This window comes from Trachurus trachurus (genome assembly GCF_905171665.1).
Source record: "Trachurus trachurus genome assembly, chromosome: 21".
Taxonomy (NCBI): Eukaryota; Metazoa; Chordata; class Actinopteri; order Carangiformes; family Carangidae; genus Trachurus; species Trachurus trachurus.
In genome coordinates this window covers 9,052,265-9,073,448 of record NC_139899.1, presented here as the reverse complement: position 1 = coordinate 9,073,448, position 21,184 = coordinate 9,052,265, and the positions used below count along the sequence as shown (strand labels likewise).

General features: G+C 39.7%; 1 protein-coding gene across 1 annotated transcript in view; it reads left to right on the top strand.

Moving 5' to 3' along the window:
• Window positions 1-21,184, top strand: part of lrp1bb (low density lipoprotein receptor-related protein 1Bb) — a gene marked incomplete at both ends in the record, with an annotated part of 274,243 nt that overhangs the window by 66,722 nt on the left and 186,337 nt on the right. Inside the window, 2 exons of the mRNA XM_083996665.1 lie at window positions 2,020-2,142; window positions 19,712-19,849. Coding sequence (XP_083852791.1) covers window positions 2,020-2,142; window positions 19,712-19,849 — 261 coding nt within the window. The remainder of the gene's footprint in view (window positions 1-2,019; window positions 2,143-19,711; window positions 19,850-21,184) is intronic.

Sequence of the window (21,184 nt, the reverse complement as noted above, 5' to 3'; positions counted from 1 at the left end):
AGGCTGTTTGGAGAAGGGGGAAGATTAATTGACACGAGAGGTCGTATGCTTGACTCATATTTGGCCCCATAGCTTTCAAGGTGAAAGGAGGCAGAACATCAATAGGAAACTGGGCTGCTCTGAGATCCAGCAGCAGTTTCTTTCATGGCTTTCCGTTACTAGCCGAGGAAACGGCCCCACTGTCACCTACCCTCTGCTTTTCAATGGTAATCAATTCAGCTTTAAAGGCTTAGAAGACATCCCTTTTAGAGACTTCAGCAAGTCGCCTGTGCCAACCCCAAGCCCAGCATGTGCTTATTGATGCCCTGTTATTTCTTTGAGGAGAAATGTAAATCAACACACTCGTGTCACATGCAGCTCAGTTGTGTTTTACAAGACTGTGTGTTTACACTGGACTGCATATTTCTGATGCAAAATAGTTTGTTCTATAATTAATGTCACAATATTGTGTGACCCTCATTATGTTTTACCAGTTAAACAGCCAAACCCTGCATGGTCCATCATACTATTAAGTCTGCTGCTGTATGAATTTTTAGTTCATGTGATAATCAGCATAAAGGTTGATAACATGTTTCGCTGAAGATCACAAAACAGTTTTTTTTTTTTTTTTTTTGAAAGCGTATGACTGCACCCAATAATTTTTAGGACAAGTCAGCAGTTTTTTGACAAAGGTTTAGTATAATACACTATTAAATTCTGCTACTGTTTACAGGCAAAAGATAATGTGCATGGACCAGTTCCTCTTGCAAGAATACCTTGATATAGCTTTTTTATTCTTATCAGCATGACATGAATTTATTATTTTTTTCCCTTTAAACGCTTGATGGCTTTGGTTTGCAGTTTTAAGGATGTGTCCCCCCTTCAAACCTGAAAAAAAAACCTTTGAATATTTCAAAAGAGACCTTGATTTAAATTGTAAGATTTCAGATATATTGCATCAGTGGGAATAGAAGAGGTAGAATGGATGAGATGTTTGACCTTTTCAGATTTGTCCCTGGGTAGTGAATTTGCTGGAGGGTGCCAGGGCAGAGAGCAGCGGTGCGTTGAATTATCACTCCCACTGTTCAAACGCTGCAGACCTGATCCCCCACTCGCTCCACTCCCACTACTAATGGGTTAGGAACACACTGGAAAAAAGACAGCGATAGAGAAAGAGTGGGAGGGGGCGTTTGGGGGGTTGGGGGTGGAACCTGTCTGATTGTCTGTGGTTTAAGCTTAGAAACAAATTACCGTTTTTTGCTTGGCACTGAGGAGAACGAGCGGCAGGTCACTTTTTGGTGTCAGAGCTTTAGCAAAAGCTTATGTCATTCCGCAGAATGATGGAGCTGAGCCTCTGACAGCTACCGGCAGGAAACATGTCAACACTTTGACGGATGCTTGCTATATTGAAAGCCTATGATGACTTTTTAGTTGACTGGGCTTTCACTGTACTCCCTCCCATTCCACCATCAAATGAAAGCACACACCAAGGAGGCAAAATGATAAGAACAAACTTGCCAAACCGCTTTGTAATAGTTTGCCCAGGCACAGAGGACATCATGTCTTTGTTAGGGGAGAGTAGCTGTCAAAATCACAATGCCTGGGCATGGGCAGCATCAGTGCTTGGCTCTTTTGGTACAGTTTTAATCTGCTGGAAAAATGTATGGCCTTCCTCTGACAAAGAAGTGTTCGCTGCGATATACACACCACTGACAAAAGGACATACATTGCATACCATTAATTGTCAGCCTTGGTGCTTGACATAAAGTACAGAGCTATACAAGCTTCTTGGAATAACTTTATCCATGCTCCCATTACAGATGGTAGAATGACATGTTTGCTTTTTTCAATGCCTCTTCACTAACCACTTCTCCACCATATCCATATCCAAATATAGCCACTTCCTGTCCTCCCACACTCATGTTCAAGTTTACATTCATGTTCTCCGGGGAAACGATTCACCTGCTCAGTACCACCACCTCATGCTGCATCTTTTCTCCTGTCTCCTCTCCTTCTCCACCCTTTCCTCATGCCACCCAGAAGCCATCCTCTGTGACATAGGGGAGTTTCACTGTCACGATGAGAAAACCTGCATTCCCGAGGCTTGGCTCTGTGACGGCGAGCCCGACTGCCCCGACGACTCAGATGAAACTGATCAAACTTGTAAGTCACCCATTCCATCCATTACTCACTAATGCAACACTGTCATGTGGAGTTCTGTCACAGCACCTCATTTGCCAGCCCGTCTCACCTTTATAGCATGAGGACCTGTGTTTTGAGTGATATTCCACCAGTAAGGCGCCCTCTTAGTATCAAATGCTCTCCCCCTTTAGGCTTTAAGGTGTTAGAAGTCTGTGGATCCCTCTGTCACAGTGAACAGCTGCTGTGGTCATTTTGAAGACATGAAACATACTTACATCTTACTCCAGATGCCTTGAAAACAGGCTACAAACGAAAAGGTGCATTAAAGGATTCTTCAGTGAAATTGAGTGTTTGGAACTCACACAGCACCCAGGTGGACAGCTGGATGGGGCTACAGGAGTGGCTGAAGATGTTTAGCTCTAAATAAGCATGTATGAGTGCAAATTGTTGCCTCTCTGGGGTGTAACTGCACCTTTCTCCTTGTGTATGTTGGTGCAGGTTCTAGCATCTCTAGACACAGTGTGGATAGAGATTTTTCTCTGTGAAAATAATTCGTTTTTGAATCAACAAAACACTATCAGCTGAAATACTACAATTGTTTTATCTCCAGTACCTGCAGATTGTAGAAAGCCACTGAACTCATAGAAACCCAGTATTTGCTGCCACTTAATCTAGTGATGTTTATTATCATACAGTATATTATAATAGTAAATAAAAGTAAAAGTAATAATGGAGTACCTGAACTATTTGTTAAAAAATAAAAATAAAAAACAATAACTAGCCACCATGAGTATTTAAGAAGAGAGAGGCATGAATTACAAAATCTCAATTTAGCACTTTGTTGACCAACGTTTTAATATTTTTCATCAAAGTTTACATGATTGGTTTGCACTTGATGACGAGTGCTTATTATCTTGTTTGCTTATTGCTCCTATTTTTTAGGTAAATTTGTCTCAATATAATTTGTGTGAACAGATCGACAATCCATGTGTAAATGTGTGATTATTAATATAAAACATAAATACAAAAAAGCATCTGTAAACACAAATGACATGAATCAGTGTGTAAATTAATTCAAAGTATTCACAGATGCATCTTTCATTGATTCACAGAATCTTTCTTATGAACACAGCTCATACAGTAGGTATCTACAACATATGAAGTGTTTAATAAACAAATAAAGTGTTTGCAATAAAGATGTATCCCTCAATAAATCGATTAAAAAGGAAAAAAAGTCTAACTCCCTGCTATAGTAGTGCTAACTGAGGACCTTTGAATACTTCCAAGGGCAGGACAGCACAAAAAGAGCTAATAATTTAAAGTAAAAAGCCAGTGGGACTGAAAATGTAGAGACAGTGGGAGTGTTGTACTATTTGGTGAACAAGTGGGAGTGCCTTGTTATTCTTCAAAGTAACTGCCTAGTTTGCTTTGTAAACCTTCATTTGCCCTTTACAGGTATGGTTGTACCAGGCATGCTATTTAGTATTATTATAATTATTTACACAGTTGTGGAACAGAAATTTCCTTTAATGAATAAACAGAGCAGCAATTTCACATTATTATAGACTAAATTACCTGTATTTAATTATTAGGTAAAAAAGGCAACAAAGCCTGATTATTAATATTCACGCCAGGTTCTTCGCCAATGTGAGTCATTGGATATAATTAGGACTTCATAGTTTTGGCAGTGACATCTGTGCATAAATTGACCACAGCATGCATAATTATTAATCTCCAACAGGTCATTTATCAAGCACACTACGTGTGGGTGGAAGTGCTTCTTGCTGAAAAACGATAGAGGAATCACTGCTCATGTGATATTATATTACATGTATTTCACGTTACTGTTTAAAATAATAAAATAAAATAATACAACCTAATCTTGTACCCCTACAGTAAGTGGTAGTTGGATAGATAGAAGATGGTAGCAAATGCAAAAAATATTGTGCTTCTCTGATGGAAAGCATGTCATATGTCAAATCCTATGTGACTGACTTTTTTTTTGTGAAAGCCTAAATCGATGCTCAGAGGAGCAGGGGATCCTTTTAAAGAGATATTTTAAACCTGGACTTGTTTCATCACAACAAAGAGAATAACCACGTTCTCCCATAAGGGTAAAAGTGTTGATCGGAATTTGATGCACTGGGGACTGAAAGTCCAGATATCTAAACCTGCACTGCATTAGTGGGTCAATCAATCAGTAGGCTGACCATTCTTTTTTTAATCTGTCTTTTACAAGTCCCCTAATGTCAAATTCCTCTAAGACCAGATCCGAACGGCTGGCTCCGGCTGGCTCCACAGAGCAAAACATCAGCAAAAAAGATGTTTTCAGTAATGGAAGTAGAAATAGAGAACTAGGGCAAGAGTTGGTTGAACAATTGTATTGTAATTTATTAGAATTAAATTATTATTTAAGTGTAAATAATTGCATGTACAGTACAATTTTATACTCTATGGACCCATGGTGTTTGCAGCAGATCTTCTGTATTTCTCTTGATGTGATTCTCTATCAGCTACGATCTTTCCCTCTCCCTTTGTGAGAAATGTTTTAAAGATAATAGATATAATATAACCTTTGCATGGTCGCTGTGGGCCAAGTCATATAATCTCCAGAAGGCCATTAATTATCACTTCAATTAATTTTGGCACCATTTTATTTACAATGCCTGCAGAGAGACGACCTTGCATATTCATCTATGGAATCTGGCACAGCTCATTATCGTGGATTATGTATTGATAGAAAGGAATTAGATGAGATTTGCCCTGCAAACAGCTGACAGGATTGGAATGCCTTCTTAAATGGTAGCAAGGGCTGCAATAACCTGTAAAGAAATACCCTTTCTATGGGATGATATTCACTGAGCACAGCCATGGAGGATTAAAAAAAAGAAAAAAAGAAAAAGCACAAAAAAAATTCAGCATGGTGGCAGAGCCATCAGTATTTTAATTTGACTGTGATATTTTGGGCATTGTATTATACAGAGGCATTTATTATTTTTTAGAAAAAATACATTACACACTCTCATATAGAAATTAAAAAAAAAATGATGGTGCCACTGATGGCCTCTCTACCCTGCTTTGGTCAGGGAGATGTAATCACTGCATCTTCAGAGCCTGTGGGGAGGAGGGAAGGGAAGGGAAGGTGGCCTTGGACTGCAATATCTGGAGAGCAGAGGGAGGCACTGGTTTATCCGCTCAGCCACAGGTCCCGTGGGACAGGGCAGCTGACGACAGTTATTCAGGGAGCAGGAGAAAAACAGTTTGTCCCCACGAATGGCTGAAGAAAACCCGGTAACTCACCAAATGTTTAGCAGTTGTGTGCTTTCTGTGCAATAACGAGTCACACCTTCACTGGCCTAACAGCAGCTCATGTGGTGACAGTTTAAGTGGAAGGATTGAGAATTTTTCCAAGAGCATGATGATCATATGCTTAGTTTGTGTATTACACTTACAGGGAAGTCTAAATGTCAAGACTGCCTGAGGACATGCAGATCTGCTGTTTGCTGTGCTTTTGAGATAAAGTGGGACTGTCATAATTTACTTTCTGTAAATATCTCTTCTAGTAGAATTTAATAAAAACTTTCATTTCTAATGGCTGTCAGCATGCAGCTCGCTCCCTTTGTTGATGCTACACGCTCGCAAACAGTGTCTTAGAACTTAAATCCTTCATGAATCCTTCGGGAAAGGATTTCATGGACTTTTGGCTCGTCTCAGTAGTGCTGCCACGAGGCGCTGTGTGAATCTGGTGGACATGGAGACCAGTGAATCCTCTGATTGAATTGTCACTCCCAGAGGAAAAGACAATAAAAAGGGTCAGCGACTGACTTCAAAAACATGGTCACTGAAGCTGTGTTTCATGGCTGCGGCTCGGCTCGGCCCAGTCAAAAATGATGTTGATCTCGGTGTCCTCGAGGCACAGGGGAGGAGAACTGTACAAAGACAGCTCTCTTAGGGGTTCTTCCATTTATTCCCCTTCAGCAGCAGGGAAGACACGTTCTCCCCATGCGTCCCTCCAAAGTCCTCAGCTTCTCCACACTGTGCTCATTGGTATGTTACAGAGTGAAAATAACAAGCAGTATGATTAGATAGAAGAAAAGAAGACAATCTCTTATATACAGAAGATATAGTATACTGTTTAGTGTTTAGTTACTGATTGCACTTCCTCTCAAATAATAATAATATGATTTTGGTATTTTTATGTAAGTTGTGTCACTGCACTGGTGAAGACATGTTGTCATGTTACATGTTGATTTAAGGAACTGCTACCACCTATCTGCTGCCAATACTTTTGTCATGATATCCTGTGTGTCAGGATCTTATCTCCCACATGGGGAATATAATTAATTTCTGCTCCTCAGAATGTTTTGCATTTTTTAAGCAAGGGGGCAGTTGTCGGTCTGAGAAGTAGAGCTCACAAAAAACTGCAATCCCCTCGGCTTCCTCTGGGGGCTGGTGTCAGAAAGCAGCATTTCTCCATAGACCCCCATGTTAAAATCGCCGACTTTACATCCTCAATAAACATGATCAAAGCCTGGTGTCATCACGTTCTTTGGTCTCAATCGATAGTTTCTACCCCCGCACACACTCTGAGGGGGGTTAATTTTTTTTTTACTATTATTAGGTTAAAATTCTTGCCAATTAGGGCGCAGAAACGTTGAGTGACAGGTCCGGAGTGGTCAGTGGACAGCTGCTTCGAGGCCAGTAAATCCAACATGGCGCTGTTCAGGCTGCCATATTTGAGTCACAAAAACGACTCCCCAAAACCAATGGGTGACGTCACGGATGCTACGTCCATATTTTTTACAGTCTATGTTTTTAAGCTGTAATTCTTTTAAATATCTAGTATTGTTTATTAGCTGAGGAAACTGAGGAAGCCAAAATGACAAAGTAATTGTCGTGCACCGATGCATAATAATATTTACATGACAGGTAATAGTGATGTGGATTTTATATCTTCTGAACTTATATATTTGCTGCTAATGTAAGGAGCAATATATCCTATATTCAGTGAGGTATATACTGTAGTAAATGTGGATGTCTGAGTCACATCAGTCATCACTGCAGGTGACTCCAGGCTATAATTGCACCATTAAGTCTTTTGGAAGTCTAATCTTTACCGTAGGTTAACCTCAATTTATTTGACATTGGATAATGGCAATTAACCAGAGAAGTCTCAAAACCAACATTTAGAATCTCTTACTGCCATCAGTCATGGTCATTGCGTAACGTTAGTGTGTGTTGGCTATTGAACACCAAAGTAAACGTTTATCAATAGTAATTGAGGTAAATGTTTGAAATAACTCAGATATAGATTTGAAGTCATATGGACCAACCCTGTTTGAGAGGCAGTTCATCTTTTCCTAATGTTAACCACACTATTGTTGTTCTAGACACTTATTGAAGAAATCATGAAAGTTTAAATTTAGAGTTTTTTGTTCCACATTGATGTTTTTTTATGTCTTGTTGTTGTTGTGATATTGCCTAGGGTCTAGGTACAGGAAGATCCTTTTGACACCGCTATAATCCTCTGACCATACCATTAAATTAGATTCTGATCGTGACACACATTCCTTAGATGTTGAACTTTCATTGCCATTTAAACATCTGGAAGTCGTTGACAAAGCCCCGGTGCGGCAACACTGCTCAGAAGTGCAGAGAATACTCAGTCTGTCTGTGATGAGGCTGCGGCAAAGGTTGGTGTATCCTGGTCTGCCTATCAACATAGTGCAGGCTATTTTATCTGGCAAGTGCCATATTGAAATAAATGTATCGCAAATGTGTCTAGTTCCCATGAGAATTGTCAGCAGTAGGATGGAGGTTTAGGGGGTAATGTAGCGTAGCACCTTGTTATTGAGCTGAAGGACAGGGCCTTTTGCATTATGTAACATTTATTTTCCTTCCTCTCCGTCTCTCCCTCCCTGCTGAGTTGTAACCCTTCTGTTGACTCATCAAAAAAGAAAAAAAGAAATCCCCCAAACATGCTATTATTACAAATGCTGCATGTTTGTCTTCAAGCACCACTTCTGCATATTGTAAGAATTATTCACGGACAGTGTTCTACTCCTTGAAAGTCCAGGAGACCACTATATCAGCATGATTCAGCTTTCAAACCACTGTCTTCTGTATCTGAAGTTGTGAGAAAGCCGGCAGGTTATGTTGTTAGCACACTCGACAACATTTAATGTGGCTGAGTGTTAGTTCACTGAGATTTAATTGGATATCATGTCGGGTTCCTCAGACCTGTGCTTGACACCTGGATTTTATGTGAGATCAAATACTGTCCCATTTGCTATTAACATATTTAACCTGCCACATGCATTTTGTTTGCAGGCATCATCATTTTTTTATTCCTTTATTTTTCAGCATAAGGCACCAGGCTTTGAAATAAGATTTTTAATTTACTATTCTCTCCTGCTCCCTCTCTACACTTGGAACAGAACTTATGTACACTTCCTAAGGCTTTTGCCATCTGTTTTACCAGTAGTTTCAGTAGGCAGAGAACAGACACAACAAATATTATGAGTATGTGTCGTTGTGCTTTGTGTATTCCCACAAAGGCACTGTATTTTTTTTCACGAGCGTCTGTGATTAAGACTTTCTCTTCTGTCAAAATGCGATGGAAAAATCATCCTCTTTGCCCTTAACATATAATTTGTTCCTATTCAGTTCCCTTGCTTGCTGCTTTGCCCGTGTTTCTGCAGTTTGACACATTTCTGTGTGTTTCTGCATTTGTCTTACGCAAAACCATTAGTGTGAGAATGAATTTCGTTGCCTGGTGACAATCTTGCAGCCTTACCATGTCTCATCCATGTCAGAAGTGATGCACTGGGAGGAGCACATTACTGCTTTGTCTTTGCTCTCATAGCCCCCCTCTCAGCAGTTAAGCTGCAGTGACACATTTTCCCTTTTGCATTGCCTCCTAGTACGAATATCATAAAGGACAGCATCTCAGCTTGTCACCTGAAGAGCCAAAGAAAAGAGCATATTTTATAAGCTTGACACACTTGCTGTCATGGAACCAGTGTGACATTAAAGTACTAAAGTCTACATTATATCCGCGCTACTACAGCAGAGAACAAAGCATCATAGCGATATGAGCTTTAACTCAGAGCAAATACAGTGACACACATTTACCACAGCACCAAACGAGAATAATAGCCTGTAGTATCAATATGATGAGTGCTATTCATCTCAAAGTTATACAGTAGCCAGGACCGGACTCTCAATGAGCATGAATCAGTGACATTGGCTTTTATTTATTTATTGATAATGAATAATGGGTACTCTAATAGATAGTGAAAGGAATGAGCTAATGCCCTCTCTTCCAGCCACTCTATAAACATGGTCATAGTCCAATGGGTATTTCAAGGGAGCTGGTTTGATGCCAGAGGATATTTAGAGAAAAAATACATGTCCTCCCACTTGCTGTGTGTATTATAGTCCAACCATGGCCCTCATTAAAGATATATATTAGCACAGATTGAATCATAAATACAGGCAAAGGTCATGGCTTTTTGCTAAGACTATTATAATTTAATGGAGGGATCCAAAGCCAAGAGCTCCTCCAATTTATTGGAAAGACATGTGGTTAGTTCACACTGTCATGCACATACAAAATTCAAACCACACTGCTTCAAGCAGAAGTGGCCAAAACTTGACTCTAGTTATAACAACAAAACAGAGACACAAACAAACCAAAACTTTTTCATTAGAAATTACCATAGTGGCTAAAGACAACCATTGATGTTTGTTCAGTGTAGAAAATATGGAGATTTAACTGGATCAATAATTCTATTGTTTTTTTTTGTTATTTGGAGCCTCCATTTTAGTTATAGTTAAGATGTAACTATCTGCTTTAAGATTGATGAGAAATTATACAAATATCCTTGGTTGAAGGGACGCCTCATTTTGAAAAAATATGAGTTATATAGATTTTTCCCTGGCTTTGCATTTCCCTCACTGTAGGTCATGGCATTTAAGCACAAAATTTCAGAAAGACGAACTAGTCTGTGAATGTGTGGAAGTTGGCAAATGGAATGCAATGCAATATGTCTACTGGATGCATAAATAGGCAATTTGTGTTTTTGTGTTGTGTGTTTTCATGACGGTTATGATATGGCAATATTGTGTCCAAAACCTGTTATGTAGCCTGAAAGTACACAGTACGCATAACATTATTATGACCACCTGCCCGATATTGTGTTGTTTCCCCCCTGGCCGCCAAATATGCCACAAACTGTGATGCACTGTGTATTCTGACATCAGAACCAGCAAGAACTTCTTCAGCAACAGCACACGGGCCAGTCTTCGCTTCCCATGTGTATTGGCCGCCTATGACCCTGTCGCCGGTTCACCACTTTTCCATCCTTGCACCACCTTTGTCCATTGCAGACCAGGAACACTCCAAAAGAGCTGCAGTTTTTGAGAGGCTCTGACCCAGTGGTCTATAGCCATCACAATTTGGCCCTTGTCAAACTCACTCAAATCCTTACGCTTGCCCATTATTTCTGCTTCTAACACACCAGCTTTGAGGACAAAATGTTCACTTGCTGCCTCATATATCCCACACACTGGTGGCACCAACAGGTGCCATGATGAAGAAATAATCAGTGTTACCTGTCAGTGATCCGGTGTATGGTGGCCAGAATTATTAGAACACTTGGCATATTTAAGAGGTTTCAGTTGTTTTTGTTGAATTGGCCTTTAATCATCATATAAACCATTTAATAGCGCCATCATAAGAACATTTCGGTAATTTCCCTTACAAAAAACAAGCTAGGCCTATGTCACTGACTGTCAATGTCACACAATCATGTTTCAAAACACTTTAAAATCACTTGTACAACCTCAACCCCATTGTGCAAATTTGGGATGAGTCAGACAAAAAAAAACTGAACAGACCTATTGTACATTCAAGGGAAAACCTTTGGCTTTAGTAACAGAAGGCATAGGATAACAATAATGTTGAAATTCTGAAGAATTATATTGACACTATGCCAGAGAAATATGCTGCTGTAATTGCTGCAAAAGGTGGACATAGCAATTAAAGTTAAAAGTGGATAAAAACAGTAGGAGTCACTTCATTTGGTTGTAAATCAGTGAATAACAAGTACATCCCAGAGAGAGAGACAGAGAAAGAGTGGACAGCATGGTGCAAAGAGGCGGGGTGCGAGTAGGACTTGAACCCCTTTGCTGTGCTGTTATTACGCTTTTCAATTTGTGTTCCCCCACCCCAATACTTGTGTCTGGAAACACTTCCATCGTGTTGTAGGACTGAATTTGCAGCATGTTGTTTGTCCACTGCACTTGGGACAAACAAATAAAATGGGAATCTTTTTAATGTGAGTTGCAACAAACCTTAGTGGTCTTCCTGTACTGTAGGAAGGTCATACTCACTTGTAAGTTGAGTCTGTAAAACATGTGCCTGTCTGAACATTTGTTAGACAAAACATTAGACTACAACACCACATACGGTGCATGGATTGAGGATTTGCAATGAAATGACTCTGTGTGAATTTAATAAATTATAAAAACTTTGTGACATGAACGCAGCTCAGACAAACCAATACATCAGAATCTCATTGCACCACTGATGACATTATCACAATTGTGTATTTGTGTCTTTGATGAAAGCATGCCAGCATTAAATACAACACTGTGTATTATGCTCCTAATGAGATCATTTTCTCAGTGAATATTGGTTTGAGCCTCTCTGACTACAATACTGTATGTATTATTCATTTGAAGCTGGCCCCAGAACAATTAGATTATAACATTTGCATAATGGTCGGTCACAAAAGTATCTCTATTGACTAATTATGTTGGTGTTTTCCCAAATAATGATAAACTGGCCTTTTTGTGTTTTTTTTGTGTATGGTGTTCCTGAAGTGCAGCTTTAATACATTGTCCCACAGCTCCACATTCCTCTCTGCAGACTGATGTATTGATTACTGATTATACAGCAGAGTCAGGATGTAGTGGATCCCAACATTTGGCTTCATTCCACTGCACAGTTGCACCATTGTTCCTCTTACAAATAGATTTGATTGAGTCCTATAAGCATCATTTTCAGCACGTGAAAAGATTTACAGATTTACAGACTTTCTTTATGCCATAGTGGAAATTCACAATGACATATGTGTAACTCATGAATGCACAAAGACAAATATTTCCCATTAATCAAGTTGTGTAGTTGCAGCACCGCGCACTGTCTCGAGTGACCATGAAATAGTCAGAGAAAAGCAGCAGTTAAACCTATTACTGTGAGTACAGTAAAATTGTACAATGGTTAAATGTTCATTAATAATCAGCTGATTTTACATTATCTATCTTATATGTATCCTAAAATATCCATGTGGAGTGGCTACAAAATGTATTAAAATTTTGGATAGGTCTAAGCACTGCAAATTTAGATCATGTGTTGCATGTGGTTTAATACAGAAAAAAATGTAGTTAGGTTCTGACAGTGTTTTTTTTTTAAATACTTTTTACAAAATACAACTAAAATAGTGATGTGTGCCTTAACTCTGGTCAAAAGTTAAGCAGCTTCATTTACCCTGCTGTCTGATGCCACTGTCCTGCGCTTTGTACGTCAACACTTTATAGCCAAACCACCCCCTGGTGATTCTGCTGCTGTTAATAAATGCACCACATCAGTCATTCATAAATGATATTGCCTGTAAACACAATTCTATAAACATCATCGAATCCATCCAACCAGCAATTACATTTCTCATCATAACATAATTGGTGATACAATTTAGTAAAACATATAAACACAATTTCTCACAGCTGTCTCTCTCTCTCTCTCTCTCTCTCTCTCCCCCCTCATATTGCAAGCCTACGGTACTGTAGCAGAAGCATACGACTGTGATTAAATACAATCACACAACTTTTTCTCATCTTATTTTTCTTTTCAGCCAGAGTGTTGTAGGGGAATACTTGGGTAAAGGCCTTGTACTGTAAATCGACCACCATCACGCATTGACATTACAATGTGGGTATATATGGCAGCAGCAGTGTGGAAGGATTCATGAAATGTATTTTTTTCCCCATCTCAGTAGAGGGACAGGTCACTGACATGCATGCTTCAGGACTTGAGGTGGGGGGGGACATTTGACCTCTTTTGGGCTGGTTATTTAGCCTCTTAGGCCATGTTCAGGAATTAGTTGGAGAGTCTGTGACCCCCCTATAGCTTACCTCAGTGGCATGGTCCTGTTCAGACATGTTATTAACATGTGTCTCAAGGGATCTGATCAGCAGTTGACAGCTCCAAGTTCAGGTGTGAATGCTGCACACAAGATGCATTTGAGGCCCGGTCACTCAGACCACATCCAGAGGTGGCCTGGGTCACATGTGGCAGACTTCTTTTAGCAGTGTGAATGCAAATCTGTCCTGAACACACTGAAGAGCCGCCTTCTTGACTGGCATCTGCTCCTGCAGCCTTATCATTCTCACCACTGTTTCACCATGAATAGAAAATACTTTTATTACTTCAAATGGCTATAGCCAGAGCTGTGCACAGTGTAACGACTTGCTCAACCCATTTGTGCTGCATTCATTTTCACTGACTCGAGACCCAGCTGTAAACTGACGTACTTGGAGATGACCGCTTTGGGCAGCTCATTGAAAATTTGCAGGTTATTCATTTTGTTTGTGAATACAGTGAAACGAAAAGAAGCACTTTTCAATCAGTCACAAAAGACATACCGTAGCCTAAATATATATAAGTCTCTCAAAAACCCATTTAATCCAGTCATAACATGGTAAATGTGTGTCTTTCGCTGCCTGTATAGAAACATCTCATCCTAAGGAGCTTCTGATTTGTGGAAAATATTGTGTATGTCAGGGGTCAGACAGATACAGCAAAATAAGCTCTTATGGCAGAGTACATCATTTCAAATGCCAAGGATATAAAGGTCACACAGGAAAATAATTCTTTTAAAGATCCCTCCGTGTTAGGACCATGCTGCCCTCTGAATGGCTGGGATGGCAGTACTCTTTACTCCGCTGCAATTTATCTGTCTGCATTTTAGCTCTTCATGTTGTTCCCATGAAACTGCTGCTACGTACTTTGGATAAAACACATTCTTCATGACAAGTAGCACGATAAGTAGCACAGCCAGACAACTAGAATTTATCCACAGATTGTTTGCTTTTGCGATATGAATGCAGAACTGCACACAAACAGCTCGTATTACTCAAATCAAGCCGAGATATGGGAGAAATGGCTCATCAGCAGTTCTGTCACAGGGTCCTTGTAATATCATTGCTTTCCATCCCTTACTCAAGTCATGCCACAACATCACATTGCCCAGATATCTTCTAATCCAAACATCCTCCAGCTTCAAGCATGACAGGAATAATGACTTCACCGCGGACGGACAACATGGGTTTCGTTTCCATGAGTTCTTGGTGCACTAGCTCACACAAACACACGCAGAGGTACACAGGCAGAATAACTGAAATATTCATGCCTTTTACACTTTATATTTATTCTTCCACACCAGTGACACAGCTCATGAGCTCAGAGATTAATCTTAACAACTTCTGGCAACATCATTTCTGTCATGAATTGGTTTTGTGAACTGCTTGTCCTTGAATTTTGTGAAAGTTAACACTGTTGCAGCTAGTAAAGCCAGAGTAAACATTGTTGTTTTATGAAAACAAGATGCAATTACTGCACATGCTAATGTATTGTTTTACTTTCACTAGACAGACAGACTTAATTTATCCCTTAAATTCACAATGCCATTATACATACTGTATATAACTCAAACTTTATGGCAGAAGATATAAATTTCCTTTTGTTAAAGGGACAACGAGGAGTTTTGGAAAAGCGAAGCGTTTTCTCACTACATTTATGAGCCTCCGCGCGCACCGTAAAATTCTTTTGACCGGCGCAAGACGGACTCATGTTTTCATTCATCAATAATTAAAGTCAGAGGTTCAAAGAGGTTCACATACCGTTGTAGTTCCGACCGTAAACGGCGATTCAGCGGCGTTATTCTCATGACTCGTTGCGAAACCGAAAGTAAAAAACGCTGGTCGGCTCGACCAGCATCTCCGCCACCACTAATAATAACAAAATAACGATAGAGACAGAACGATATATTTATCGAAAATGGGCCCATTAACAAGTGTGGGTAGCGGAGATTCATCCACATTAACGTGAGACTTTTTTTATAACCGAATAGAAACTCCTCGTTGTCCCTTTAAAGCAGAAGTAAGTGGTCCGGTCGTTTTCGCTAATGCTGCGTTCCAGGCAGGCTTTTGAAATCGTAAATTACAGCTTCAAGTCACAACTTACGACTTTGTAGCGTTCCAGGCAACCCACTCGTGTTTTTCCGACCTGTTTTACCGGTGAAAGTCACTATAACGATAACGGCCACTCGTAACTTCCGACCGGTGAACTCGTACCAGATCGAACTGGTACCACTTCACGGTCGGAAAAATACGAGTTTCCTTGAACGCACCATAACAGTCCTCGTCCCTACGTCGCCACATTCACGGCGTCCCTTGGCTGCACACACAGCCCTGCATGCCGTTCTCTCTCCTCATTGGATAAAAACTGTAGGATACGATAAATGTTTTCTCCTCGGCTCAGAGCAGAGCAGAGTGACTGACAGACCCGTGTTTCAGACCAAACACTCTATGTAAGTGATTGCTGTAGGAAGATATAACTATTTAAGACTTATATTAACACAAATATATCACTTACTTCTGCTTTAATTCTGCATTCGACTGATGAAATTATCAAATTGTGTACAGCTCTAAATTTCCCTATGCACTGTTCTGAAAGTGAGTGGGAACATACTTCTCTCCTACCTATGCAGATGAATTTGTAATGACATATGAGGCAATGTGTCAAAAGGCTTGTCGTTACTTGCCCACAGGCAAAGGAGCTGTGCCACGGCTCAGTGCAACGATTGAAAGCTATTGCTGTCTCCGCTATTCCTGACATTTTGGCTCAGGTTCAGCTTTACTAAAATGATTTTGCACTGTCATCATGCTGTACTCGTGCTCATGATAAGATTAGAGATTTATGTAGAAAGAATAATAAGGTTAGGGTTGAAAAATGTAGCGCATACGTGTTATTGTACTTCGGGATTCGCCGGTGTAGCCTCAGGTCAGACAACAGAATGCCACTTTAATCATCAACTTTAACTATTTAATTAAGAAAATGAAAGTGTTGTTTCTCAGAAGTATGATGAATCAGTCAATGTAGAAGTTCAAGGAGCTTCCCCTGCTGATAGAAATCTGTTTTTTTTTTTTTTTCCGTCTTCAGAAATTCATTATTCCGCACAAACTGGCAGTGGCTCAGATCAACATGCCCCTAGAAGCCTCTCATTTTATATTAAACAGAGGTATTTGTTTGCCCCAACTGATTCCTCCTTAGTCACTCCTCAAAGAATGCAAATAGCGCCATGATTTTTAATTATCATGTCTTCTGAAAGCTTGCTAGTGCCCCCTCCAGGTCAGGGGGCAAAAGTTGTGAGCATAATGAACAGAAATGTGATACTCTATCAAGAATTACCAGTAGTAGCCCTTCAAATGAATCCAGCTGAAAAGTTCATCATACTACCGAAGGACATATATGGGAAACTTTGCGCTACAGTGCTAGTAATAAATGTGCAGTATTAAAGCAGAAGTAAGCGATATATTTGTGTTAATATAAGTCTTAAATAGTTATATCTTCCGACAGCAATCACTTACATAGAGTGTTTGGACCGAAACACGGGTCTGTCAGTCACTCTGCTCTGCTCTGAGCCGAGGAGAAAACTTTTCTCGTATCCTACAGTTTTTATCCAATGAGGAGAGAGAACGGCATGCAGGGCTGTGTGTGCAGCCAAGGGATGCGCGTGAATGTGGTGACGTAGGGACGAGGACTGTTATGGTGCGTTCAAGGCAGCCCGTAACTCATGTTTTTCCGACCTGTGAAGTCATACCAGTTCGATCTGGTACAAGTTCACGGGTCGGAAGTTACGAGTGGCCGTTATAGTGACTTTCACCGGTAAAACAGGTCGGAAAAACACGAGTGGGTTGCCTGGAACGCTACAAAGTCGTAAGTTGTGACATGAAGCTGTAATTTACGGTTTCAAAAGCCTGCCTGCAACGCAGCATTAGCCAAAACGACCGGATCGCTTACTTCTGCTTTAAGATTAGATGGGAATGTTTTATTTTAATTAATAGCTGTGTTATAGTTAAGTAAGACATTGATAAATATTGATGCAGAACGTAACTATGTTCTGCTTCGCCTGGATAAACATATCGCACTATCAGTTCTGTTTTACCTTACCAGGGGAGCATCTGCCTTCCACTCAAGGTGTTATGATTAAACTGGTATTCAAGTGCACTTGCCCATTTCATCTCCAGACATTATTCATTTATCAAACCATTACTGGGAGTGCACAGTTTTTATTCTAAAATAATTGGATATTTATACATCGAGAATTACCTAATGCAACAGAGACCTACCACAGTTTATCTGCTTTTTACCTCTCCTATCTATCTCTCTACTAATCCATCCATTTGTCTGTTCATTCTGTAAATGAACAAACCCTCCTTTTTAACTCCAATGTTCTTCCATTAACTTTGTGCATAATGTCTTGTTGCCATTATAAATCTCTATACGTATATATAATAATTAAAAATCTTTCTGTACTTTGTTGCGGTAACTAAATACATGATATATGATGAAAACATTTTCTTCAGAAGAATCAATGTCATTGCAGCATATAATAATACTGCATATACGTTTGCCTCTGAAGATGATCATCTCACTGCTCAATCATTTCCAGTGGTCACTGGGGAGATGTAATATCCAGTGAATAGTGTAGCTGTCAGAGGATGTCTTATAGTGTACTATGCTGTATATTCAACTTTGAGCAATCATCCAACAAAGTACAGTAGTGTGGGAATTGACAGAGGAATTCTGAGTACCTCAGCCGTTGAAAGACCATCTGTGTACCTCTGCATGACGGATTAGAGCCACTGAATATTCATGCACCAACCCTCCCCTTATCACATTAGATTAGAACTCATGTGGTGAGAAAGCAAGGGGAGAGGCTGACAACACTGTTACATTGTCAGAGACCCTTACAGCTGTGTGTTAAACAGCACATTTGCCAAATGGACATGTGCCATGGTGTGGCACTGAGTTCAATGCTCTGTGACACAGTGTCAATTTTCTGCAGTGAATGAAATTTTCCTGTGCGTTTTGAAATATACATCAATAATACATTACATCTAACCCCCACTATATTCTCATTTAGTACAATGAGTATAAAGATACATGCTTAAAAACACTGCTGAAGTTATAGGGAGATAGGGAAGAATTTTTTTAATGTGTGATATTTGTAAACTTAACTTCCTCTATGACGAGACAAGATGTTTTTAGATTGGATTCTCTGTTTGAATTTATTTACAGGATTATGATTATTTAGAAAGCAGCAGCATTCCTTTCATAATATGCACTTTCCATATGATATACTGAATATTTCAACTTTAATTTTAAACACATGCTGGACCCAAACAGATGAGGCTGCCAGTCTGCTCATGTATGAAATATGAACTCTCAGAGGCAAGGTCACTTATATTTGACTTACCTGAACGTGGCATAAAATACTGAGAATCACTGGGGCTTAACGACATAGCCCAGATATATTCACTGAAGACAAAGTTCTCCTGTCATCCTTTTAAGGCAATAAAATGCTTGGGAGGAGAAACTAATATGAGTCATTATTGTGTCAATACAGACACACGCCTACTTGTCCACGTATCCCTTCTGTAAATCAGCACATGATGACAGTCCTCTTTGTAATAGCCACATTAATTGTGGCATCTCTTACCTTACAAAGTAGAAATGGATGCTGTGTGAATAAGTAATTACCCAGTCAAGATGGTCGAAGTGTGCAAGCATGTGAATTCATACGGGTGGGCGAACTCCAGGGATTGTTACAGATCCCATCACGTGGGTGATAAATCTTCCAATTAAGTGGCTGCAATGGCACATTGGTAATTGATACCAGTGTAGTTAAGGTGGAGATGTGACACATTTATTGTGGTGGTGCAGTGGTCAGCTGTGTTTTATGTGCTCTTGTGGCTGCCACATGAATGAGGGTCACCTATGTGCCTCATGAATCCTTAAACAGCTGCTCTCTGCTGGCAGGGGGAGTTGGGCAGTTTGTTATCAGACTTTACCAGTGCAGCTGCAAAGCAGTGTGGCGAACATCTGTTTTGTGTAAAGAACAATGATGTGAAGAATAAATACATTTGCATTTGCATATGCATAGGATCGCCTCCATAAAAGAGGTCATATCAGTGCTATGAGAGAGGCACTCAAAAATACAGGAAAATTCAGCAACCTAACGCTGTGAGGAAAAAATACATAAAAAAATGCTAATAACAATAATTATGCAATTCTCTTTTGCATATGCTCTTTGGTCTCCACTATAAGTGATACTCCACATGCTGAAATAATACATTGTTGGAGCTCATCTCGCAACGCACTAAACTGATACACTACATGGATTATTGATATTAAAATAAGATACCTTCATGTTTTTGACACTTTGTTTTTCTATTTCAGGTGCACAGGAGGTGGTGATCAGATGTCCCCTCAATCACATACAGTGTATCGGGACAAAAAAATGTATTCATTTTAACAAACTATGTAATGGGGCTAGAGACTGTGAAGATGGCTACGACGAAGGAGTTCACTGTAGAGGTAAGAGTTAATGATGTTTTCATATCCAGATTCTTTTTGCCTAGGGTTTAGAATGCATATATTAATAAGTATTCTCATTATTATGGTAATTAATTAGATCATTCTCATGGTATTTGGATTATTAAGATTGTGAAATTTATTTTACCCATTAAATTGATATTGAATTTGTAAAATATATAGCTGAGGAAAATATTAGACTTTTATTTCCTGCTAATGTGCTTTGCATAATAGCTTCATTAGTAAATTTAAATGGTTTCACTTGTGGTTTTCTGTTGTTGTTGTTAGAGTTTAAGGTTGACTTTCACATGCACACAAATGAGCACTGTTTGGTCATTCCTGTTACATCTAAACAGAACCCTTAGGGCCGGATCTACTAAGATAACGGGCGCTAAATTGCGTGCTCCTAGTAAAATTTTGCATGTTTGGTTAGTGCACACAAAATGATCTACTAAGAGTAACCCGCTAAATGACAACACGCGCAAACCGCAGTATTTAAATGAGGGTTTTGTGTGTGATAATCGTTTCCGCCATGGGGAGTGTGGACAGAGAGCTGGATGGACGCAAACGCGGAATGAAGATTTGATCAGATGGATAAATAGAGAGGGGCAAATAAACATATTTTAAATTTAATAAATTCTGCAATCCTTGGTGCACCTGGTCAGTAGATCAGCTTTGCACACGTTTTTATACACACAATCCCAAGGCTTAGTAGATCCGGCCCTTTGTGCATTTGGTGGTGAAAATGCAAATTCATGATATGGCGGCATGAGCTAACACTTTCTAACTTTTGTAGTTGAAGTGGTTGCCAAGGTGACATCCCTCCTGTCAGAGCAGACACAGCAGGACAGTAGCACCAGGTGTTGTGTTATACACAAGTTTTTTTTGTTGTTGCTCGCATTCATGGCAAGTATAACAAAGCTGCTCTGGACACCTGGTTTCTGTGATAAGGTAGCATCTGCCTTGTGACTGTTGTGGTCTTGGCACCACATTAGCCCCTGTCTGGCAGAAACTGTGACCTTTTTTGACCTGTAAGACAGTCAAAGTCATGCAGAGCTTTGTCTCTGTGTGAGTGCTAGGTGCAAAAAAAATGCTTCTGATTCAAAGCTCAGTCGAAAAGCATGTTTGTTGGTAGAGCTGGTTGTATTGTTTCATTTTGTTACTTAACATTTATGCTTGATTTGATGAATTTCCTTGGTAAATCAACACTGATTAAAGTGGGACCACAGTGTAACAGTGTACAATTAGGCTGTTTTAGCTAAAAAGTTGGCATTGAAGTATACAGATAGCCTCAAATGGAGTGAGGATAATTGTTTACACAGTCTATCTTGGTGCTAC